The sequence below is a fragment of the Calidris pugnax genome, unplaced genomic scaffold (genome assembly GCF_001431845.1).
Source record: "Calidris pugnax isolate Ruff unplaced genomic scaffold, ASM143184v1 scaffold197, whole genome shotgun sequence".
NCBI classification, from domain to species: domain Eukaryota; kingdom Metazoa; phylum Chordata; class Aves; order Charadriiformes; family Scolopacidae; genus Calidris; species Calidris pugnax.
In genome coordinates this window covers 2,150,443-2,175,946 of record NW_015090936.1, presented here as the reverse complement: position 1 = coordinate 2,175,946, position 25,504 = coordinate 2,150,443, and the positions used below count along the sequence as shown (strand labels likewise).

The 25,504-nt window shown below is 37.1% G+C and overlaps 1 protein-coding gene across 6 annotated transcripts in view; it reads right to left on the bottom strand.

The window, feature by feature from the left end:
* Nucleotides 1-25,504, bottom strand: part of TRIP12 (thyroid hormone receptor interactor 12) — a 72,522-nt gene that overhangs the window by 13,591 nt on the left and 33,427 nt on the right. For 3 of the 6 annotated variants that reach the window (XM_014951750.1, XM_014951751.1, XM_014951754.1), the window contains 29 exons: nucleotides 22,577-22,682; nucleotides 21,333-21,469; nucleotides 20,323-20,406; nucleotides 18,868-18,963; nucleotides 17,758-17,906; nucleotides 17,375-17,410; nucleotides 17,192-17,287; nucleotides 16,517-16,609; nucleotides 16,221-16,382; nucleotides 15,405-15,473; nucleotides 15,121-15,286; nucleotides 14,284-14,401; nucleotides 13,991-14,147; nucleotides 13,533-13,686; nucleotides 12,892-13,120; nucleotides 11,929-12,047; nucleotides 11,063-11,270; nucleotides 9,310-9,410; nucleotides 9,008-9,182; nucleotides 8,578-8,719; nucleotides 7,434-7,625; nucleotides 6,573-6,724; nucleotides 4,585-4,757; nucleotides 4,095-4,168; nucleotides 3,793-3,992; nucleotides 2,898-3,025; nucleotides 2,466-2,617; nucleotides 1,856-1,998; nucleotides 390-546 (listed from right to left, as the gene is read on the bottom strand). In XM_014951750.1, the coding sequence (XP_014807236.1) occupies nucleotides 390-546; nucleotides 1,856-1,998; nucleotides 2,466-2,617; nucleotides 2,898-3,025; nucleotides 3,793-3,992; nucleotides 4,095-4,168; nucleotides 4,585-4,757; nucleotides 6,573-6,724; nucleotides 7,434-7,625; nucleotides 8,578-8,719; nucleotides 9,008-9,182; nucleotides 9,310-9,410; nucleotides 11,063-11,270; nucleotides 11,929-12,047; nucleotides 12,892-13,120; nucleotides 13,533-13,686; nucleotides 13,991-14,147; nucleotides 14,284-14,401; nucleotides 15,121-15,286; nucleotides 15,405-15,473; nucleotides 16,221-16,382; nucleotides 16,517-16,609; nucleotides 17,192-17,287; nucleotides 17,375-17,410; nucleotides 17,758-17,906; nucleotides 18,868-18,963; nucleotides 20,323-20,406; nucleotides 21,333-21,469; nucleotides 22,577-22,682 (3,968 nt within the window). The remainder of the gene's footprint in view (nucleotides 1-389; nucleotides 547-1,855; nucleotides 1,999-2,465; nucleotides 2,618-2,897; nucleotides 3,026-3,792; nucleotides 3,993-4,094; nucleotides 4,169-4,584; nucleotides 4,758-6,572; nucleotides 6,725-7,433; nucleotides 7,626-8,577; nucleotides 8,720-9,007; nucleotides 9,183-9,309; nucleotides 9,411-11,062; nucleotides 11,271-11,928; nucleotides 12,048-12,891; nucleotides 13,121-13,532; nucleotides 13,687-13,990; nucleotides 14,148-14,283; nucleotides 14,402-15,120; nucleotides 15,287-15,404; nucleotides 15,474-16,220; nucleotides 16,383-16,516; nucleotides 16,610-17,191; nucleotides 17,288-17,374; nucleotides 17,411-17,757; nucleotides 17,907-18,867; nucleotides 18,964-20,322; nucleotides 20,407-21,332; nucleotides 21,470-22,576; nucleotides 22,683-25,504) is intronic. The other 3 variants (XM_014951753.1, XM_014951756.1, XM_014951752.1) reach the window with 2 other exon arrangements.

Here is a 25,504-nt window from a genome sequence, read left to right as displayed (position 1 = left end):
GAACCTACTGCTTGAATTCTTCTGAAATTTTACATAAAGCAAAACAGATTTTAGAAGCTAGTATATGGAAATAGCACTAATGCAACCTAAAACCTGAAGTTCATTCTTGGAGTACAGTTTCAGAAACCATGTAAAGACTCCAAAATGAAGCAGGATGTGAGACAGCAGGGCAGAATACTCCGGCCCCTCCTGCCACCTAGTGGCAGATACCTAGAAGACAGCGTCCCTTCTACTCGGGGGCTTTTAAACCAACAGAAACCAACCTCCCTCTCATCAGTGAACTACCAAAACCTGAAGTTTTACAAATGAATCTTCTCACAATGATATTTTTAACGACAATATAGCAATAAAAAGATCATTCATTCCATTTTTAAACCAGATATACCTACTTTTTTCCTGTCCAGTCGCGGTGCCACTCTGCTATCCTGAGAATCTGATTGATTGATTTCTGGATTAGTATCCAGCAGTCTTTGCATGGCTCGATCACGATCAAAAGCAGTTACATAAAACAGCATTTGACGGGTATCAAATGGAAAGAAAAATGGGCTGTAAAGAGCATTGGATTAGTTAGCTGGGTTTCAACTCGCATCTATGACCATAGTTTAGTTTAAAATACAACAGAAATGCAGTATGCCTGAAATTAGTACTTTATTGAAAACGCTGTGGTGAAGGCAGCCTCCAAAGGAAGCATTCCAGAACACATTTTAGTTTTAATTACAATGCTTATGAGCAAGAGTCTAGAGATGGAATTTAATATAAGAAGGAATCACAAAAAGATTCTGAAGCTTCTAACTCTTGCAGAAAACTAACTCATAATACTTGAACGCCTTGGTTATTCAAAGTTTATATCAGAAAATAAATATTCTTTTACTTGTTCACACTTGCTTTACAATTAGTAAATCTAACTTAGATCAAAGATTTTAAGAAGGTTGTTCAAGCTCCCATATTTGGGGAGAAAAAGAATGAGAACCAGCCTACAGCAGCATCAGCAATTTACCTTCCACCATTTTCAAAAAACACTTCAAATTATCTGTGAAGGATTACCAGAGAATCTTACTATTTTAATTCATCAGTTCTATTATTCTCAAAGGCAAGTGTACATTAACAGTGCAGTTCTCTGCTGACATTTAAGCGAAAATGCAGTTTTATGGAACTAATAGTGGTATAGGTGTATGTATAACAATATGCATTCATACTCATCATTTGTTACTTGGAATGTTTATGAAGAAACTTAGAGATCTTATTTTAAAAATGAAAAACTAAACAGTTTCTCTAGAGTACATATTTCCAGTCAATTGTGCCCAATGTTGCTTCAATTAACATGACCTTTTTGGACTTTTCAAGCAACTCTGATTTCTTACTATTTCAAGTGCAAGAGTTTTAGAGTTCACAGTCTGTGTCAAGATACTACAAAATACTATGAATATAACTTTATAAAAATTATTTATTTATTTCCTTTAATTACAAAAATATTTGCCTTTGTACCATATCAAATATGCTAAGATATATGTGGTGGTATGACCAAAATGTCATTAAGCAGTTTAAGAGCAGAAAAAAATACCCCAATAATCAAGTACAATTATTTCAGTAAGAAAACTTCAAATGGCTCAGAAACTCCTGAAAAAAGGTCCAAACTTTGCAGCTAGTCTATCCCTCCATATTTGGTTTAAACCATGCAGTAGAAATGTAAACATTCATCCAAGTGTCACTATGGAACTTAACAAGATCTCTGTGCCTATGTTTTACTCTCCCCCAGCACTTTCAAAAGCCTCGTAACACAAGTTCCACCTGGGCTGCCCAGCCCGGAGACCAACTGATTTCAAATCAGAAATACTATACGGTAAGTCATTCATACCATGTTTTTCCAAGTTCTGTCAGCCAAGTTGGTATGTTTCCTGTCATAATTACCAAAGGATCCTGAAGCTGCCTGTTTGCTTTTGCTGTCAGTTTACTGTTGATAAACTCTGAGGTTGGAATTATCTCCTTGCAGATTGCATTCTGTGTTAAATAAGAACAATGTACTTCTAGTTAAAGAAATGCTGGAAGAAATATCAAGCCTTTATTAAGAGGGCTTTTTATGCTTCTAATTTGCTTCATCACAAGAAAAAAAAATACAAAACCTTTCATTGTCACTTGGGTCACACATAGTCTAAACCATGAAGGAAAGACTGAGTAAATTTTTACTACTAATTCTTTTCAGGAATAATGTTGCTTTTTCAACTTCAGGAAGGGAAAAAGCATGGAAAGTGTGTTTAACACACTATAGAAGAAATATTATTTACTATAAGAATTTATAGCCTGCATCTTACCAGATATTAGAGATATAGATAGGGGAAGAGGATAGTATTTGCATTATTCTGTCTTGGTGGTGGGCAGCGGACAAGGCAAGAAGAGTGTTTTAAGGTGGTTCAGGACAGAGTTGTCAGTATCAAGTATGAAAGTGATTAAAAAAATTCTCTACTCACATCATACAAGTAATACCAGTATCGACTGATAGCATGTAAAACTCTCAAAAGAAGAATAACGTCTAATGAAGGATCTTCAAATGTTATGTTTTCAGGTGGAGTAGATATGAGGTAAACTTCTAGAGGATTTAATACCGAAGGGCATACACCATCTGGCAGGAAAAAATAATACATTATCAAAACAAATCAATTAGAAGTCTTTCCATAGGATTTACTTATTAGGGGTCTAGGTAGTATTAATCATGACATTCACTTCACTACAACAGTTTAGTCAAACAATTCGGTAAGTATCTTATTTTTAGTTTTAATACACACAATATATGCTTACTTTTCTTACACTATTCTTGCTTTAAAAGAAACACTACAGTGTCTTCCTCACCATCCTTTCAGAAATTCCACCAATCTAATACGTTTGCAAGGCAACACACTCACCATGCCACAATTCATCATGCTTTTTAGAATTTCTAGGGGAGGTTTTTGTGGGAGCAGTTTGAGCTCTTCCCCTTTTACCACCAACACAGTCCTTACTACCATCTTCATCCTCTCGCACAGGTTTGTACCTAAAGAGTAATTAAAAGTTAAAAAAATGTTTGTGAAATACTAACTTAAATGGAAACAAAAACAGTTATAAAAGTGTTAGTTCTTTGATTACCAGAATTTTACTTGAATGACAGTTAAAAGCAGAAAGACAAGAACAATGCATTTGGATATGATCCAGCCTTTGAAGCTAGGCCTCAGAAGCAAAGTATGTCATGGGAGAGAAAAAATGGGGACCCTCCGGCTCCATGAACTGGAAGAAGAGAAGCAGAAGGTATAGACAAAAAAAAAAACAAACAAAGTGGGTTTTTGTTGTTGTTGTTGCTTTTGCATAACACATTTAAATATTAGAAAAAGACACTGCTGAACATTAAAATGTTTGGCACAGACATAAGTCAATACTACTCCTTGCGAAGTATGGCCAGAGAATACACATGGCACAGCAATCAACCATGAAAACCAGTTAGAAGTTGACCATTATTTGTAGACTGCAGACACATTCTCTATTGTTAGTGGTGAGTTACCCAACACTGATTTCCCTCAATCTAGCAGGTGTCATTTAAGATTTCCCACTTCTCGTTCATCAGCTTTGCTGATGAGCTAGAAAGAACATCAGTTAAATCTTAGTAAGAATTTCGTTGCTATCTCAAGCACATCAGGAAATTCACAGCGTCAGAGTTTTGGAGGGAGGGTGGAAAGGGAGGAAGAGCAGCTATATTCCACATTTTCTTTATGTATATACATCTAGGAAACTGGAATAGTTGTCCCCTGATTTCTCTAGCCAACTTACCAAATTGTATGTGTTTTTGTCCAAATCCCAGCTCTTCCTAATGGGTTGCTTTCATCATCTGTAGACTCCCTCTCCTCCTCAGCTTGCAAACTGTACTGCCTAACTGCTTGATACACAGTCATATTATATGGCAGTAAGTGATCTCCAATGTAAAACTGCAGTCTATGTCTCACATTCCCTGAATTTAAGAATTGAGCAGCCTGAACAAAACAAAACCACACACGAGTTAGGAAACTTGTTGCTAGCTTCTTAAGACTCTGCCCACACTGTTCCCTCCTCATATCCCCAGAGCAAAAGCTTACCAAAGATTCATCTATTTCTTCATCTGACCCATCATCGTCACTATCCTCATCATCTTCTCTAACTCTTCCATAGCCTGAGACGAGAGAGGAGAAAAGTAGCAATGCATTTGTACTCTGACTTTTATGAGCTCCACTGTTTAAATCAGTTCCAAAATACATCAGTTTAAAAAAGTAAAATTCAGACATGTTGGAAGAAATTTCAGTATCAACATCTGGCATCAAAAATGCCAGGTTACAGCCAATCTGACAGTCAGCTAGACTTTACTTCTGTTAGTATTTAGACTGAACTCTTTACAACAGGAAAAAGTCTGTCCCAGAAAAGAGAAGATTCTCTGCAGCCTTGGTCTCCTCCCCTGTGAGCCAGATACATTCGTAGGTACCTCCCTTTTGTCTTCAGTATAATCCCCACAGGATTTTTAAAGACTCAACACTACTGACAGTATTGGCTATCTCAAAAAGCAGAACATGTGTGACTGTATAATATATATACCTCTAACCACAAGGTATCTTTCAATGGCTTGTACCAAAGCCAGAGGATCAATCTTCACAGGTCCACCTTTCCACTGTTTCACATTAGCACAGTCTGGATGTCTTTGCAGTTGGCATTTTAACTGATGTGTATTGAAGAATTTTAAAGCTTGGGATCCTCTGTTAAGAGAAAAACTCAAAATAATTTGTGAAAAAAGTTGCTACACAAAGAATCTAATAGCCATAATAGCACTAAAAAATGCATTCAAATAGGCTTATACATGCATTTACAAATTCACTTTTTCAGAGCGTTATTTCTCAGTCTATTTCTCTAAAAATAAGCTATTAAGATTTGTATAAACAGGTCAAAAATTTTACTCTACAAGAACACCAGAATTTAAGTTGGACAAAATCTGATTTCTGATGGAAGCTACTTGGATTAAGAGAAAGTCCAGTCTGACGGCTGATTATAACACAGCCTTTATTGACCATCTTTAAGGTCTGAAGTTGTTCAGTGGTCAGCTAATGCCACAGATTTAGAGCTCTGTTTACCTGCAGTGCAATAAGGATCAGAATCAGGGATGGATGGAAAACACAAGTATCCATTCATATGGTTTTTAATAAGGCCATAAAGAGACAACATGAAAGCTCCTCTGTTTTTTCTTGCCAAGTATAGCTTATATATGTGTTCCATCTCACCAAGCTATCAATACTCAAGCTAGCTGTTTTTATAAACAAATCTCATAGCTTGGCCTGCTTCTATTTCCAGGTGCTAGTGAAAGACTACCAAATCTTAATGCCTCAGAATCCCCATTGACATAATCCACAGTAAGACTAGTAGTCAAATAATGCTGCAGTAGCCTGACTTTCCATGTTTAATTTTCCATCAAAAAGAATAGCAGAACTTTGCTGCTATGATCAACAGCTTTATAACTTCTGTAGTTATCCCACTTTTTACAGAAATAGAGCATATGAGGAATTGTTATTAGATTACAGACCACATACTATTTGCAAAAGTCATTATCAAGACAATTAATTCCTTCATGTATTAGAAATCTGTGTATTGCATTCATCCCCATGAAATGTAACACAGTTTCTCTGAATTTTAATATGAGTTAGATTAATGCTACGGTGTGGGGCTCTAATACATCTACTATAATGGATGTTGTGTGACAGTGACACAAAAGATGCAGACTATATTACTACTACCTGAGACACAGAAGATTTTTGGCATTTCAAACTTTAAAGAATAGTTTTCAAAAATTCATTTTCAATGCTGCTCCCCTTCTAACTTCTACATAGTCACAAGAATATGTCTATAACCAAATTGAGCTTTTAGCCAGCACCACAAAATACTTTCAAAACTTATATTCAACTTACACTGAAACAGACCTACTAACCACTCTACAGAGTGAAAAATAGGATTCATTTATTAAAGTACAGAAAAGAAGTTGTAGAAATAGGCCTTCAGTCACTCAGATTTGTTACATAAAATGCAAATAACAAGTTGGATTCCAAACTTAATCTGTCTTAAGCCACAGGGCAAGTCTACAGTTATTTTAAACTATGCTGACAGCCAACAATTATCACTCAATCCATTATCATCCTAGAGAACAGAATCTATCTGAATAAGTTTAGTGCTGTAATACAAACACTCTGCAGTTTACTTCACTAAAAAAATGTCAGTGTCTCAGCAATAGACAGATTATTTCTTCCCAGTGTTTGTTACACAGGGACAAGGAAGATATTGGAATTTTTAAAACTTAAATTTAGAGATTGCTTTTAAAATAACACATCCACCCCTAATCTCAGTGAGAGAAGTTTCAAGAAGGTAAGTAAATACCTGGTTAAATATTCAATCTTCCACTGAACAAAAAAGTTAACTGTGTAATTGCTTTTGCCTTTATTAGGGTCAGAAGTTTCTACTACCTCTTGGAACTTTTAGCATTGAACCAAGTTTTGGAAAACAAAAGCTTTCAACGGAACTGTTACCTGAGCATTAATCCTTACCTGCTCCCTGTTCCGTTTCCACTTGGGAAGTCATGCACTTTGACAGGAAACTGTTCCATCTGACTGAGGCAATTGTTCATTTTATGGACTAATGCCAACAAAGGTGCATTTTCTAATGGCTCTAATCTTCCAAGGGGCTCTTCTCCAGGAAGCTAGAAGATATTCCACTCTAAGTTACCGTGCTTGAATTAATCCATCTTAAACAATTTACACCACAAGTTGTTTAAGGAAAAAAACCAACCCAAAACCAGGACACAAAACCCAGAAATTAAGAATCACTGCTCTCACTTAAAGTAACAGCAGTATCAGGATGACTAGATGACACATAAGTTTATGAAAGGGCTGTTTCAAATAACTCCACTTTTCTTTCCTGATTTCAACCAAATAGCCCTACAGATTTTAAGCATTCATCCTTAAGCAGGAGCAGTAAGCTTAATAGAAGTTGTAGTTATTTATGTTCCTCTTTCCCACTTCAAATTTCTTCCTTTAAAACCAGGACAATCTAGTTTCTTGCACTATTTAGGACAAAAGAGAGCAAGTGATAAGATTACTATCTAAACTGTTTCCATACCAACTTCTTAAAAGTCAGGAACAACTTTAAAGTTGTTCAAGACTCAGACAATAGGCCATATTGGGAATTTTTTCTACTGTTTTTTATTTTCTGTAATTACAGGGTATTCTAAAACGTTTATGACCTGTAAAAACTTAGAACCATGTGGAAGTGGTAGCATTACACATAAAACATCCCTTCTGTACTGTATCTTTAAGTCAAGGTCATTGCTGAACCTCTCAGATGGTCAGATAAGTACAGTTTGAGGGAGACAACTAAGAATGACAAAACAATAAACAATAAAAACTTACTGGAGAAGAAAAAAATACATGAAGAAATCTTTTCAATCTGATATCCCTGCTTACAGCATCTTTCTCACTTTTAGATGTCAAATAAAGCAGCAGTTGTTTAACAAACCCACTATGCTGGATTTCAAATGAGGAGACGTCAGACTCCGAGACAATGCTACGGATTTCTACAAGGCACTCTGTTCCACCATCCACCTGAAAAATATGAAGGTAGTATTTTACTACCCAGGTATTAAGGGCTTAAGAAATATTATTTTCCTCCTACTGCATGGAAGAGCTGTAAAGGGAAGGGAAAGAAGGAAAATCTGGAGTGCACAGTAACTCAATACAAAAAGTGACAGGGCAAAGAAAACGGATGGTAAGCAATTCCTCTATTAAAGAAGAGACATTACAGGCAATTTCTACATTTTCCCTGTTTTAAGAGAAATTTGAAGGCCCCATTTCTGCCTCATGCAACATAGAGATGAGCTCCAAACAGCAGTCTGTTTTGTTTTTGTTTTTTATAAAAAACACCGAAACTCAGATTGGTGTATATATTACACGACATCTGCGTGGGAGAGAGACTGAGGAAACATTTCATATTTTAACGATTGCTTAGATCAAAGCACAGACCTTAACACAACTGTATCGAAGTTACAGGTTCAGACCATCTATAAAGGATCACAACTGTCTGAGAAGCAAGGGTCAAGTTCTTGAGATGGTGGCGGATTTGGCCCAATCTGTATTTCTTCTATCCTTTCAACAAAATGCTACTTCTCTCTTGTCCTTCACCCCACCCCCAAAGTTCTTATTACAAATTGTGTTCTTCTTTACATATAAGGTCAATCCCCAACAATGAACTGTAGAATTTTAAAATTCTAAAATAAAATGCTATGTAAGTGACATATTGCCAGGAATCAAGAATATCTTTGTTAATACATTTATCATAAGTAATATGTGTCAAAGCTTGTATAAAAATTAGGAAAAAAAATTCCCAAGCAAACCATTGCAAGTTAGGAAACACTGTATCATCATTTAAGGTAACAAAAACTATGCTTAAAGTATTTGCCATACTGTCTATAACGGTCAGCTTTCCTCCAGCTTCCTCCTAAATACTTTTATTGCTTCCACTCCCACCCCAACTCCAAGTGGATCTGCCATTTCTAACCTGGAGGTTGAGTTGTTCAGTTGCAGTGCAAAGTCTCTGTAATACGTTTAGTGCAGGATTGCTTCCATCCATGTTTTCAGAACTAAAATAACGTTCTACAAATTTATGGGCTTGCTCCTTAATCCAGCCCTTAATTTTTTCTCTGTAAAGAAGCACACAAAAGGCAGTCGGCCACTCTTAGCATTTGCATACTCCAATATTACAAGTAAATACAGCCAGAGTATCATTTTCCCCATATTTAACAACAGCCACAGACAAAAACCCTTCCCTCTTACTCCAAACATAGCAAAGGTCTATTCTCTACAGATTGCTTCTTGCACCATTTTCCCCAACTCTCCCTCCCCACCCCCAGGATGCTACTTTAAATTCAAAGTCATGCACCTCAAAGTCAACACCGTAGTAGAAGTATTTTGATTTTTTGTGTGTGTACCTGTTATTGGAAATGGTATCCTTGGAAGCAGCCCTTGCAAGACCACTTACTCCTGCTGTTCGTGCTGGTTCAATATTATTACTGTTGGACTGTGTGCTTAATCTTCCCCATGTTTTGGGATTTAAACTTGCCAAGAAGGAAGATTTAGGAGATTGAGTAGTTGTAGGGCTTTTAGCTAGAGGAAGCAAAAACAAAATTAAGTGAATCAACAGGTTTATTATATCCTAGTGCTTTTGACAGCCTATAAGGCTTGCTTTCAAATTTAAAAGGAGATAGATTATCACATTTTAAGAATAATTTACCTTGATTGTCTACTTTGTCATCATCTCTTGGAGGAGAGTATTTTGGTCTCCTTGGCCCTCGTTTTGGCAGTCTTTTTCTCTTTAGAACATCGCTCAGTCGTCTGTCCAATTTTAAAAATAAAGTAACATGTTTCCATCCACCATATTCACATGCATACCCGTCCCTCAGTTTAGGATGTATCTGCCAGCTATTTCCTCAAGAATTAAAAACAGTTCTATCCCATAACAAGGAGGTCACAAAGGAAGAATGATCTCTGGAAGAAGGACCCTCAACACTATTTTAACTGAAAGGACAAGTGACTACTTCATTCAGAAGGAACGCATTTTCCTTGTTGTTACCTTTTTGCTACAGGCAGCCAAATACAGCCAGAGGTGTCACTGAATAAAGGTTTCTCATGGTTTTCACATTTTTATTTGTGTAACCATCTGGTTATTCATTTGTGCAAATACACTTAAGAAGAAAAAAAAAAAAGCTATACAACTCTAAACACCAAAAGGCATCAGATATTTGACCTGTCTCCCCTATTAAAGCCCAGAAAGCACTTTTTCAACATTTTATGAAGTTTTTACTCACCAAGCCCTACACTTCTCCAGTTCACATATTCTAATTCTGGTTTAAGGTGAGTTTCCTTATTATGCCAATACATTAAGACAAACATTTGACCTTTAAAATAAAGGCAAATTGTGTAACACTAAAATAATTTATTCCTACAAGAGATTAATTCTACAAGAATTCAAAACGGTTGCATTCCAACAAAATCACTTAAGGATGACTTCTTTTTCATTCAGTCTCCAACAGAAAGGAATCATGCACCACTGCTATCATTTCTCTGAAAGAATCACTCTGTCCTCAAGAGTTACATGAGACTACAGCTGTTGCTCTTGGCATTCTCCAGCCTCTCCCCAAAGAGCATGGATTGTTTCATATCACTATATTGTAACTATCAAGTCACTTGTCTTTTTTTTTCCAAACATTTCATATAACGTGAATCAAAGCTACCCATTGGTAGCTTCAACACCACTCCATTTTAATTCCTTAAAGGAAAATACCACAGCAAAAAGCAGATGATACTGTAACAGTTTATGTCAGTCTTTTCAACATTTTATGAAGTTTTTACTCACCAAGCCCTACACTTCTCCAGTTCACATATTCTAATTCTGGTTTAAGGTGAGTTTCCTTATTATGCCAATACATTAAGACAAACATTTGACCTTTAAAATAAAGGCAAATTGTGTAACACTAAAATAATTTATTCCTACAAGAGATTAATTCTACAAGAATTCAAAACGGTTGCATTCCAACAAAATCACTTAAGGATGACTTCTTTTTCATTCAGTCTCCAACAGAAAGGAATCATGCACCACTGCTATCATTTCTCTGAAAGAATCACTCTGTCCTCAAGAGTTACATGAGACTACAGCTGTTGCTCTTGGCATTCTCCAGCCTCTCCCCAAAGAGCATGGATTGTTTCATATCACTATATTGTAACTATCAAGTCACTTGTCTTTTTTTTTCCAAACATTTCATATAACGTGAATCAAAGCTACCCATTGGTAGCTTCAACACCACTCCATTTTAATTCCTTAAAGGAAAATACCACAGCAAAAAGCAGATGATACTGTAACAGTTTATGTCAGTCAAGACTTTTCTTTAAAAAAAAAAAAAAAAGAAAAAAAACACACCACAAAACAACCAAAAAACCACAAACAAAAACCCCACAGATTGTTTGCTCACAACAAATAGTGCACTTACCCCTGTGGGCTCAGATCCAAAGAATCCTCCCGGCTGTGTTGCAAGCTGGGAGAGCCCAGATCGGCAGCTGCGTTACTGGCAGCAGTTGCTGTTCCAGTGCTTATTGTTGTAGCGGTACCCAGCGTGCCCGACCCGTTAGTGCATACTTTCGGAGGGCTGGTTAGCAAAGCCTCAGACTCTGCTAAGTTTTTCACTTGATGCATCACCCCTTAAAAAAAAAAAAAAAAAAAAAAAATCTTTGTTTGGTGCATTGGCTCAATTGTTGGAGGTCTTTTAGAAGGTGAGGGTGGGGACAAAGATGTTTTAAAAAGTAGAAGTCTGTTATTAAAACTTCTGTTTTGACTATGGCAGTGTTGGCTCACCCCGCCCATCGATACTAAGCTTTAAAAACTGTTCAATCCTTTCTTCAAAAAGTTAATCTACCAAAAAACGAAAAAAAAAAAACAAAACAAGGACACCAGCACAAACAGTAGCTAGAGAAACCCCCAAATCCCCAGTAGATTATAACAAAGAGCTCATGCCAAAAATTCATTAGTTTTGTCCAGTAAGACTACCCACGTAATTTCAGCAAGTTATGTTCAGCCTAAATATAAGTTCCCTAGCAGCTAGTAAGCCTGTACAAACTTGTTTCAGATTCAGAAAAAACAAGCTTGTCTCCTCCAGAGTCTCGGTCAGCTCCTCCCCAATCACATGATGACAGCTTGCACAGATTTGCCTTTATTAGTCAAAAACAATACTAACTTTTTACAGCTTGGGGGGATGGAATGAGGGGTAAGGTAAAGGATACAGATTCTACACATATACACTTTTGAAATACTAAATAAGGAGGTGAAAAAAAAACTACAAAACAAGCAAGCAAGATTTACCTTCTCTTCTGAAGTAAACACTGAAAATGTCAGGTAACTTCTGCATTAAAATCTCTGCCATCTGCAGGGCTCCAACTACTATCTTAAGGTCTTGACTCGACAACATGGAGGCAATATGACTAAAACAGACAGTTTATTAGCATTAGGTTTGTCTTTTGATTTTTTCTTTTTTTTTTTTTTTTAAAATAAATAAAATCAAGCCAGTTCACCTTCCACACAGAGTACTGGAGACTGGAATCAAATTTCCTTGTGATTCTGTAAAAGCTATAAAAGGACTGAAAAAGTCCTATTCCCACCTACGTCACTTTTACCATGCTTTAACATGTGTCAAAGAAAGAGTTTTCTTCCTTTAGTTTCTTCTAAACTTACCAATCTCTTTACCTCTTTTCCTCCTCTCCTTGGAGAGCGAGGTGGGGGACAGCATCTGTCGTTTTCATTGGCCAGTCCAGCCAAAACCATGACAGACAAACATGGTGTTGTGGAGCTTTGTCCTGCCTTTGTGAAACTAGCGAGTTTATTTTCTAATTGCATCCTTTCATCTATATTCCTAACTGTATGGTATCATCATGTAGGAGAGGTCTCATGAATAGACCTTACCAGTTGAATGCCACAAGAATCTTATTGTTCACATTGTATTACCTCAACAGTTATCCTGCCCTCAGAAAAGTTTATAGGCAAGTTTTAGAAATCAGGAAAACAGTAAATAGTAATATTAGACATTACTAGTACACACAGCCATATAGGTAACCTAAGTTTCTAATAAAAATACCTACAGTGGGCACCTACTGTAAAACTTAACACGAAAAATTCCTGAGGAGCTGGCAGCCCCAACTTTTGGAAAAATAAACGCTTAAGAATTTAAAAGCACAATTTTCCCCTAAAAGAGATGATTGCAAAAAAGTATTCCCAAGTTTGAGTTGTAAACCCCAAGTTAGTACCATTCAGAATGGTTAATGAACCCACCTTGAAACAGCATGGTTTTTCAGCACATCTTTCAGAAGTTCAGCATCAGCAAAATAAATTATCCTAAGAATTGCTCTAAGGCACTTGTGTCTAACAGCAGGTCCAGCTGAAGAACTATATACTTCATAAAGAACACCAAACAATGTTTTGATAAAGGATTTTGCCAGTTCTGGGTCCTCTTTCATTAGTTGTGCTCGAGCATCATCCTTCTTCAATTCTGAATGTCCACCTGTGAGAAATTATGCAACAAATCACTGCATAGTTCTTTGCCTCTCTGCTCTGATGATTACTTTCTTTAAGAACTCTTGAATTGAGAATACAATTTAAGAACCAGAAGTCAAACTGATGGCAAGAATGTAGGTATAAATCCTCCTCTTTCAAGGAGTCAAATCTTTTTTCTTCGCTTTTCCGATTGAATGGATTTTTAATTCTCAGGAAAAGAGCTTACATGCTTAAAAGAAAGCATTTCAACAGTTTGAGTTTTGTTGTAAAGCTGTCTTCAGCTGATTCATGTAAATCAGAATAGTTTCATATTCCACAGAAACCACAAGAAATATATTGGTTATGTAGTACACTGTTGTATAGCCCACCATAAGTCAGCCATGGCTAGAGACACCAGGTGCCTCCTAAGCTTTACTTACTAGTGTTTGTATTGGCTAAAGGGTTTGGTTTTCGCTGAATGGCACGTGCTGTTCCAGTATCCTCATTTATTTGCTGCATAGAGTTAAAATCAATAGTATAGACACGCCCAAGCGTAGACAGGCTTATCTCATCCTCACCAACCTGATGAGCAGCCTAAAAACAAGGAAGAATTTGAAGTTAAGAAATCCTTAAAAAATAGGAATGTATATGAAAGGTGACGAGAGGGGTGACACAGTAGGAAAAATGACTGACAAAAGTAGAGTAAGAACAGTGATCAAGCAGTTCACCCATTACTGAATGCCAAAACAGTCCAAGATTACAGAGATCTGAGGAAACCCATCTTTAGTCAGAAAGAATAAGGCTGGTATTCTCAAAATCATGAAGCAAGCACTCAATTCCCTATGCAACCAGATACACATTTAAAAAACATCAGTACACAAACGTGTGGAATGATTACCTCTATTATTCGACTATCAATCCTGTTATAGGGATGCCAGAGGCCCCTGTCATCTCGCCATTGCCATATCGCACCATCTGTATTTTGCGCATTTCCTTTCTTTAGCATAGTATCAACAGCAAAGATCCCCTCTTTTGGCAGACAAGGCATCAGTTCACTGTAAATAAAATTAAAACAGTATTTTACTAGAAGTATACAATGAATCCCATGTAAGCTGAAAACTGTTTGCCTTCGTTTTAGAAAAGTTATGGATATTATACCAACCAGACCCAACCTAGGGCTTCGTAACTTACCAGATAAGAGAAGTAAGCTCATAAAGTTCTTGAGGACTTCGTGGAACAAGGTCAATTTGTTCTTGACAGCTCCCATTTGAGGCTCCACAAAGGAGGAAGTGAAGTGTTTCTGCAATATCTATAAAATCATTATTTATGAGATTGTCTGTATGTATATGGACTCCATTTTGTATTAGACACTACACAGAAGAGTCAGTCACTGCCCTAAGCAAATAGGCAGTAAACAGTAAGATAAAAGCCACCTCTTCAAATATTGCAAGAAATGTTAGTTCTCAGGTCCAGGGTTTGTGGGGTCTATTTGGTTTGGGGGTTTTTTTGGTTTTCCCCCTTTGACATCTAGTGGGGAAATATCACTCAATATACAGGGCACAGAAGAAAACAGGGGAACATACAGCACAGCTGAAGTAACAAGTCAAAATTCACAAGGTGACAAGAAGAAAGCAAGTGAGAACTAAGACATCTACACAGCAGTTACTTCTCTGTATGGTCTCCCTTAGAAAGAGCCCTTAAATCATATGTTTTCCCCACCTGGTAAAGACTACAAAAAACTATTCAGCTTGCGTTGAAATAAGATTAACTTGTGCAGCTAATACTGACTCAAAATCAGGAAGGCACTCCAGTGACAAAAACTACAGACAGGAAAGGGGAGAAAAACCTCCTCAGGAAAAAAAAACAACTTTCAACAAGATTAACAAACATGGTATCCCAGGGAAAGCAGAGTCAGAGAGAAAACCATAATAAAACACAATACTTGTATAATCAAGTGCACAGAGTTCCATATTGACCACAGACATTAACTAAGTAGGTCCCACAGAATATGAAAGAGCCAGAACTCACTTTGTTTCATAAGTTGGACTGCAAGTGTAGGACAATTGGAGCACATTAAGGAAAACATGCGAACCACCATGATGAACATTCCTGAGCTCAGGATAGGAGGCGTCACTACCAAGAGTTGCTGGATATTTGTTAATAAGTCCTTGGAAGCAACCTGCTGGAGCAAGTTCTTCAGGAGGGAACAGTAAAATTAAAAACGTTAGTCTGACTTTGAAAGGTAAGCCCTTAGGAGAAACGGAGGGAGGGAAGAACGAAAAAAATCCACACCCAAAACCCCACACCCTTACCTCCTCATGCTGGAAGTTGTCCACTAGCCGTGCAAAACAGAGACAAGTGCTTTCGACAGACTTTTTGTCCTATTATTAAAAAAAAGTATTTGTTTGTATTAAAGTGTTTTATCTTGCATTAGATTATCCTGCCATTTTATGATACATTCATAAAATTTCTCCAAAAAGGCCAGCTGAATCGCATTTTACATAATATTACAGTTCTGAATTTTAAATTAATTGATACAGTCTAAACTAACCTCCTGATATGGCATATTCCCTGGGAAACATCTCACATTTGCAACACAAATACCTTTAGAGATGAATAAATGGGTCTATAATATCCTTTTTGTGTTCTACAAGGAAGAAATAAAAGGAAAGAGCTACAAAGGCAGAGCAACTGGAAATATAGATAATAAACAGGAGTGAAGGCTACTATGGTTCTAGAGACTACATGAAGCCTGATTTTCATATCATGCAGTGCAGCCAAGACAGCAACTCCAAAGACACCAAGATACTAAAGATTGCTCTAAAAATAGCTCTAGTTAAAAGTTCATTGAAACACTCAAAAAATTTCATCTGAACATAATAAAACACTTCTACTGTAAGGGAGGTTGAACACTGAAAAGAGGATGCCTGGAAAGGCTGTGTCCATCCTTTGAGGTTTTTTAAGTAACAAAGAAAACACCCTACCCAAAACGAAACAAAAAAAAAATCAGCTAGACATGGCCCTGGGCAATGTGCTCTACTTGACCTTACTTAACTAGGTATCTGGAAGCAATCTTACAATACGTTCAGGTAAAAATTAAAACTCCCCATTTTAGAATAGCTTCTTACCTGATGCGTTAACCTTTGTGTAAGCAGTGGCAAAGAGTCTGCCACAAAGTGAAACTCATCAGGTGTTATACTCTGGCAGCAGTTGGCAGCAATAGCTAGTGCATTCCTCTGGGCATTTATACTGAAGAATTCCAGATACAGCAAACAGTCTGCCAACCCACCCTACAATAAAAGAAACAAATGTTTTCACTCTTAGTATAACCAAAATCACAGAAACTTGTTTTATTATTTTATCTTCACAAAGATCACCAAGATGTAGAATTGGTAGAGGTAAAAGTGCTTTCTTTTTCACTTACTGCCTGCAGAATGGCTTTACTATGCCTGCGTGATAACATCTCCAGGGCTGTAAGCGCCTGCTCTGCCACATCAATGCACTGAATAACTTGCAGCTACAAGAAAATAAGAAAGTTTGTAGATCAATTTCTAAATCAGTTTGTAAAAATAACAATCTTCATCAACACTTGGACACTTAGTATGTACTAAGACAAATATGCTAATGCAGCTGCACTGCTAGTCGTAATCAAGCCAGCCAATTTAAGGCTAGATCACCTATATAATTACTCTAAGAGTTACCGGTTTATATCATTTCACAGTATCTTTGCAACACCAACCAGACAACACATTCTCAGTGAATCAGACAGTGCTTTTCAGTAAGGGTGTGAACAAAGAGTAAACTTACTCTAAGAGTTACCGGTTTATATCATTTTACAGTATATTTGCAACACCAAACAGACAACGCATTCTCAGTGAATCAGACAGTGCTTTTCAGTAAGGGTGTGAACAAAGAGTAAACCAGTTTTTAAAAGCTTCTCATGCCTTACTGTCTTGTAAAGGGTGTGAACAAAGACTAAACCAGTTTTTAAAAGCTTCTCATGCCTTACTTCATGCTATGAAAAGAAGCCAAACATTAAGTTAAAACAAAAGATAAAGTCCCCTCAGACCAGTTTAACACTGTGTTGATTTCATTTTACCTTTTCCAAGAAGACAGGAATTGCATCTACCACTACAGCAGATGATCTGGGAAGTGCTTCCATCATATATGTTAAGGCCCGACATGCATGGTTCATCTATTAAATATACAGATAGTTGGTTTTAAATTTCAGATGATAAATTTTTGTATTTCAAAAATTTCTTAAACGTTACAAATCACTTACAATGTCGAAGTTGTGCTCCATCTGCAGCAGTGTTATCTGTTTTTTTTAAAAAAAAAGTACTGTTAGTTCAGTAAAAAGTATCTAGACATCAACATAAAAAAAGGGTACAAATCAGTGTAATAGCTACTGACTCAGGACTTTGAATCCTGGTAAGAGTTTCAAAAGAGCCACTAACTATTCTTGAGCTATTAAAAAACTACTAGAACTATCAATATTTAACAAAAAATGCCCTCAAAACCAAATAACAAGATATATACATTGATACACATACAGACATATATATAATTAGATATTACAGAATGTAAATAAAAAATATTTAATTTAAGCAAGATATTGAGTGAAATACTATATCCTCCCATAGAAATATGGTATTTCATCTTTACCAAAGCTGGTACAACACTCTTGACTGGAAATCCTCCTAACGTTTCTTCATTTCCCATGACCAACAGCTGACACATCTCAATCACTGCCTGTAGTTGCTGACTTTCATCAGTGGCTTGGAGACCTTGTAAAAGCTGTTGGGCTTTAGAACCTAGATATCCAGAAAAAAGGTTAGGAAAAGATATTAGAAAACATAAGTGTTCAAGGGAACAGTTATGCTATACTTTTGCCAGAGTGGAAGACCAGAGATAGTTTGTTTTCCTCTGTATTTGCAGTTTCACTTCCTTTCCCTGTCATAAAAAGCGGGGGATAGGAAAGGGAGGCAAAAAAAAAAATCTCACTCTTGGCTGTCTTTCCAGTGCAGACTGGTCAGCACAGGGAGTCCACCACACTGCTCACCATAGCCATCTTGCCAACCTACAGCAGGTGCCAGAACCCACACCACTCCACCTTTGTAAAGCAAAGGACTTTTCAGCGCACCCCCTGGACAATACAGCACATGGAGTATCCATGAGACCCCATCCTCTTCTTGGCAGGCCACGTAACAGACTGCCTTTGGCTCTCCTGGGAAGCCAACAGCCTTGGACTAGAAGGTACGCATCTTATCCAGCTGCATAATGCAGACATGGTGGAACCACATTCTCACTGATGCAGTATGAAGGAAATGACTTCTAGCTGAAACCTAAAACACTTTTGAAACTATAAACAACATACCTTAGAACTGACATCTACTAATAATTGTAATGCTATCAAAAAACCCAAGGGGGTTGGAGAGGTCTTTTGTTAAGCAGTCCATCATGCAAAAGAAAAAGATAAGGAAGGGGTGAAAAGGCAAGAACCCTCCCTTCCCCACCTAGAAGGGAACATTAAGATGCCCCAAAAAAAAAGAAAAGAAAAGAAATATGGCTAAAGCAAATTTATCTTCCTTATAGGAAGACAAGCAAATTAATACTGTTGACTAGTGATCTAGCACTATCAAAGACATACAAATCTCCAACATGTAAAATATATTAAACTATGAAGCTAATACAATTATTAGAATTTACTAGTGGTTGAATTCTACTAGTCTGGAAGTGGAAAGAATTAAGTCAAATTAGACAAACTTTGCTTACTAGCTCCACTTCCAATTGTCCTGTGGAAGAGCTGCGACATCCGAGGACCAAGAGGGCCAAACAGGTGAGGAGGAAGACCCCTAGCCTCTAATAGAGCTAAAAGCAAACAGAGGATAACAGCCATTGTCAAAGCTTCTGCACATATTTTTAAAAGCTTAAATTCCATGATGCTATAATTTAAGACTACTAGAATTTTGATACTTTAAAATAGTTAGATGACTGCAGCTACCACAATTTCTAAAAAACACCAAAAAGATGACCATTAGGGAACAAATAACTCATTTCTGTATGCATCAGAGCATTAAAGTTCTTTAAGTCACCCACTGAGTTTCCAGAGTTATGTATTTCACAGAAGAAATCTGGCCTACTCACTTGTTGAAGTCTAGATCTAGCATAGCAGATATACCAGACTATTTTCAAATCTGAACTCAAACTACATAAAATAGTTTAACCTTATCTTCACATTTTCAGGAACTGAACAGCACTATTAATCTGAAAAACTGACACTGAAACAAGGTTCACAGCTTTATTTGCTGATGAGCAGGAGAGGGAAGAAGTCTGCCAGATATTAGAGGGGTTTTGGCTTTGTTTTTAAACACTTTTCAGTAGTGTTATTTAAGCTAGGTTAAGTGGGTGATTCTCTTTTTTTAGCAACCATGACTACTGCTGATCAATACAATAACTATTAATAATAAAAATCAATTTAACTCAATTTTCCTAATGCATACCTATGCTTACTAAGGACTATAAACAACTGAACTCATAGTGACACAGCACTCATTTTCACATCAAATGTCCAGATTAACTGAAATCTGTCATTTGCAAGGGAGATCACGATCTCAGAACTCCTTGCAATGTAGTGGCAAAATCATTAAACACTTGTAGGACATGCAAACTGAGTTTACACCTGGTCTGTATTCTCAGCTTTTGAGAGACCTGAATCCTTTAGTCCAAGCACAAAGCATGCATTTGAAGAACATTTAGATTTTGTTTGCTCAAAGGTTACAGCAACATTGGTATCAATGACAAGCACCCCAAAAAAAATGTTACCCATAAGCAGGCAGAGTAACAGTAGCCTAACCTGGCCTGTCAACTCAAAATGTTCTTGCAATGACTTGTTTTCATATTTGAGCTTACACACTTAATAGGACTGAGTTCTCAATTCTCTCCCCCCACCTCCACCTGAAAAATCATCAATAGTAATGTATTATATACCACATATTTAAGTGAAAACAACATGCCACGCTCTCCAGACATTACTTTCAAATTCTTGCATCTTTAGTGAATTAAGGCTTGTAACTCCACCCCTCAGAACTACTGTAAGCAAAGCAACACATTCACAGAGAAACAAAAAACAGCCTTCCCACTACGTGTAATACAGAATTTGGATAAGTATGGTTATTTATAGGCTGCAAACAGAAAAAGTGAATGGTAAATTAGTAACAACTTTTATACCTTGTAGTCTTCCCATCTCAGAATCATCGGACTCACTTTCTCCAGAGGTTGTCATACCTACAGCTCCAGCAACAGAACTAGAAGCTAAAGAAATAAAATAGAGATTAATGCAAGTTACTAGTGCCTTCAAAGCTACAAAATTCACATTAAACTCCACCATCAAGGAAAGTATCCACCATCAGCAGGGCACTCTACATTTAACATGGCTACCACCATGTTAAATGTATAATTGTGATTTTAAATAGACAGTCTACAGGTCTACCACTTTCCAAAAGCTGAGTAGAGGGGCTATAGCAACACAAGATAATAATAAAAAAAAATACAGCTAGATCAGCAAATTACATTTCAGACCAATTTACCTGAATCCTTAGTAAATTTATGCTTTTCTTAATTTACTGTTATGCTGCACTTTGTTTCTGTTAATTTTGAATTTTTGTACTGATGTAGCTACCTTTAAGCAGAGAACATTTGAGACTTTCTACAGTCCGGCACAATTGCTGGAAAGCTCCTTTGAACTCACTACTGATTAGAACCAGATGATAAAATTAAGTACCACTTAATAGGACTGTATAAGTAAGGGTACTTAACTTGGTTACAAATTTCTCCAGTACAGACATGCTTGCAATTTCAACAGAAAACTTGTGGAATATTTATGAGTAGTTACAAAAGAGCTTTTACAGGTAAATGCATGTCTTCTGTGCTCTGAACAGTTTGGTGTCTCTTCTCTTATGTAGCATCAGCTGAACTTACATTTTAAAAAAGAAAAGTAGAAGGCTGAAAACTGAAGTCTACTTTATTGGATGTAGTTTGGAGACTACAAAAAAGCATGACTGACACAGGTACAAGAGATCAGATTCAAAAGAAAAGGGCCCTATCACTCAAAAACTTTCCAGAATCATTTACCAGCTTAACTAATTTCTCCCCAGAATTTAAACCATTTAATTATTTTTAAATGCAAACAGGTTTATATCAGCAGCTATACCAAAAATGCTTGAGTTGGAACTTCTTACCTGCAGCTCCCTGGGGAGCCTCATCTGTACGCGCAGCTGAAGAGTTAACTCCATCCTGGTTGTTGTCAGGATCAGCCATCTTCTCCTGTCGGCGAGCTTCAGCTGCTCCTCTTTTGCCCAGGCCAGAGCCTCGCCGACTAAAGATTCAAAAAAACAAGTTTCAGACCTTATGAACTAAGACAAGAGACTTATTACGTGAGACTACACAAAACCACGTATCATTTATATAGATCGCTACCATGGGGTTGCACAAACTAATAGATTCACATAAGAATCAGTCTTCACAAAATCATCCAACTCTTCTTTACCATCCTTGCCCCACACTGCAGCAGTGATTTGTTTATACTAATGCATTACCACTAGGTCCTTACATTATACCCTTCAACACAAGGCAGTCTACTGCCCACAACAGACAAAACGAGCAAGATGAAAGTGACTGTTGGTTACAAATCTTGTACACGTTTGAGAAGTTTGATGACAGAGTAACAAGCTTTAAAGGAAGTTCTGAACTACTGAAAGCACAAAGTGAACCCTGATATTCAACTCTGTTCGCAGCATCAGAACAAGTTTGAGGGCACAAGCTTTTCTGAATTTGCTTTTTTAAACACTACTGACATCACCACTACAAATATATATGACTAAAAAGAAAGTTAAATTCAAATGCACACTTGACAACAGAATCAGACTTCAGCAGCTTTTTTTTTATGGCATGGAAGATGGAAAAGTAGTTGTGCTGGAACTACTAAATGTAGTTTAGACATAAGACAAAAAATAAAGCTTGCTAAGGCTTCATAAGTCTACCTTCAGAATATATGCAGCTACAAAAATTCTTTTGTATCCCATTTATTCTCCCCTCCCATTGAATCTACCAGCTCTTTAAAATTATTAATTCAGTATTAATTTTCACCTGCATCAGAAAGTACCTAGACACTGCTACTGACAAGCTAAGTCAGCTTAATGTAAACTATTACAATAGACTCCTGTGTGGTACCATGAAGTCTTATTTTTCAAAACAGTCACCTATTTTATTATTTATGATGGACAGCAATTTAGCACACTCTGTGTTTAGTATCTTCTTAAACACCACCTCCCTAAGGAAAGGGTTACTTAAATTTGTGATGTTGGCTTTGGGTGTTTCTTTCCCTCCACTCCCACAGCTGAGGGACAAGGCCAGTTTTCATGCATGAAAATGACATTAATATCAAACCACTGCAGTAATTAGAATTCATTATCTTAAGTTTTACCTGGTGCTAGCACAGGAGCCCGTGGTCTTTTGCCGTGTGCTCCGCCGCAAACTGGGGAGCTCAGCAGGTGGTGATTCACTGCGCTTCTTCGTAGATTTTCTTAAACCTAGGTAATATATAAAGAATTGAGAGTAAATCAGTCTTATAAGCAGTTCTACAAAGAAATGAGACTGCTGTGTACAGGAAGCTTCTATGCAGAACAGTTTCTATATAAGAACCACAATAAGCCCACATCAGCTTTTAATCACTTTACACTGCTATACCAGTAAAAGAAAGGTTCAGCTATTTACTCTCAGGTATTTTGAGTTAAGTAATACTAAACTCCAAGTCCTTACCTAGATACCTTTTCCTAACCTACACTGTATTTACAGAAGTACTTGTAAACCTCTCTCATGCTGAACAGATATCACATTATGGGATACAAGTTTATTATTTCCACATGTTGATGTTCGTAACACTTAAAACTAAAGAAGATACTTTAGTTTTAGACAAAGAGACAAAAAGAAATTATAGGGACAGGGGGAGACAGTGGTGGTTGCATCTGTTTTCCTCCACCTCTGAGTAAATCTGTGTAACCAACTTAGTCTTCTTCATTAGCTGAATTTATAGTCCCTTTTATTCACATTAGTATGGCTTAAGAATAGCTGCTTTAAATCAAAACCATGCTCCCCTCCAGGAGTCAAGCACTGCTCGTGCTGAAATCTCTCATATGTATTATTTGTGTTTCTATTTCAACCACATTCCTTCAACCCTTATCACTGTCATGAGGTCTTCCTTGAGGCAAACAATCAAGCATATCTTCTCAGCTTTAGAAAAGAAGTTCTCAAGTTCTTAATTTGGAAGTATTTGCACTGTTGAAGACTGACCCAGCTCATTAATTTCCTCTATGTTATGCATCCATTGTTCTGATGGTACATGCTACCACAGAACCAGATAAGTCACACACAAAAGACCCCATGCAATACAACATTCTCAGATGACGAGCAAGCTTTTAATCAGGCAGAAATATCCCATAATAGCTTCCAAATCAGAAGGCTGACAACTGGCGTTGAAATTAAAAATTCTTATCAGGCCCACCTTTAGACTTCGGTCCCAGTCCCCCCCCTCTACAATAAACAAACAAAATAAGAGAACCCCATAACATTCAATTTAGAGAAACGATTACTAGAACAGATGTAAAGAATTTTGAAAAGATGAGAAAGTTAGAACACTGCTCCCTCTTCTGGCAACAAAGCCAAAATAAAACATATTTAAATGTGCAATGTTTTTGAGAACAGCACCTATCAACCCGCATCCTCTCTATTTCCTTAATCCTAAAACATTCCAGGAATGCTGAGTTGTGGTACTGAGGGATGAAGTGATAAATATACAGTTAGACACTGCATAGTTAACAGAAAAGGGAAAGTGATCTGAAAAGCTACTACTGCCCTGGTCAATAGTCTGTCATTTCAAACAGTTTACTATATTTGACCCAGGAACACAATGCTGTGCCCAGTTAAGTTCCATGCAGATGAAGATTAACCCAATATTTGTGTAGTTAACACACACCTGGCTTACTAAATCAAGAAGTTGGAAAACTGTAAGAAAACTATGAGGTTCTCTATTTAACAGCACCCAAGCACTGAACTGAAGCAGGCCAGCCACTTCAACTGTCAGATGGACTGCATATAGAGAACAAAATACGTAACTTTTTCAAATATTCACAAAAGGAGTGGCATAGTAAATATGTATGCTTCCAAACCAAAAGTTTAAGTTGAAGTTTCTAAGACAGAAATACACGATGACTCCAACAATATTTATATACAATAAGACACTTGCAGGGGGGACAGAAAGGGAAGCAACAGGAGTGTTATAATGTGATACACAAAACAAAATCAGTTTGAAACAGTTGTAACAGGATCCCCCATGCCACAGCTATCTAAGCTTCTCAAGTACTGGAAGTTCACAGATACAACAAAACTCCCCTCACAGCTGGTTACATTTTACAATAGAAAATGCATGTTTAACTGGCACTGGGTATAGCACTGTATTGCTCCACAGATAAAATGTGTCTGCCTCCCTGAGTTAGTGTTACATACATGGAAAAACAGGCTACTTGGTACCTATAACACTATGGTGAAATTGTGAGATGTACTTTCCTTTCCATTTAGAAGAATAAGTTAATCACCCTGTTACAGTGAAGTACACTGGAAAAATATACAAATACATTTTAATCCTTTATGTCAGCACACCACTTACTGCTTCCAATCTTTGGGTACTCATTTTCAAGTAGTCAGACCTAAATATTAAATAACTCCATATCAGCTTAGTAATAGGCTATCAATGAGACAGCACACACCCACTGTAAGTAAACTAAGATTGACTTAACCTGAATCAAATGAGGATTCCTGCTAAGGGCAAAGGTTTCACAAAACAGCAGAGCTAGCTTAGTTTAACAGTATGGTACATTCACTCATGTTCTATTGCGCCCAAACCAGTCCCAAGATGCACAAAGTGCACACCTGACACACTCTTTCTTGTTCCATTAATATTCAGCTTGGTGATCTGAGCTTGCTTAAGGGTCAGATGAGCACAGACACAATGAAGCAGGAGGGCAATGAAGCTGTGAAATGGGCTGTCCTTTTCTGTAAGAGGCATTACCCTAGCTGAGCCATCTCTTTCAACTGAATTACATCAGTAACAGGGTTTTAGATAATGCAAAGAGTTACCCAGTTACTGGTTGGTGGATGAGCTGCAGAATATATTACAGCCTGAGCACCCAGAAGAGTTCAGCTCATTTTCTCCTGCCACTCAGGAAGAATATTCTACTTGACAGATCTTTCTGTATGTTTCGCTTTTCCAAGTCTTCATTTCTCTACCTCTGATGTATCTACCAGGGCACGTAAGAGTTTCCACTTCCCTCTACTGATTTCAAAGGCTAAAGAAGTA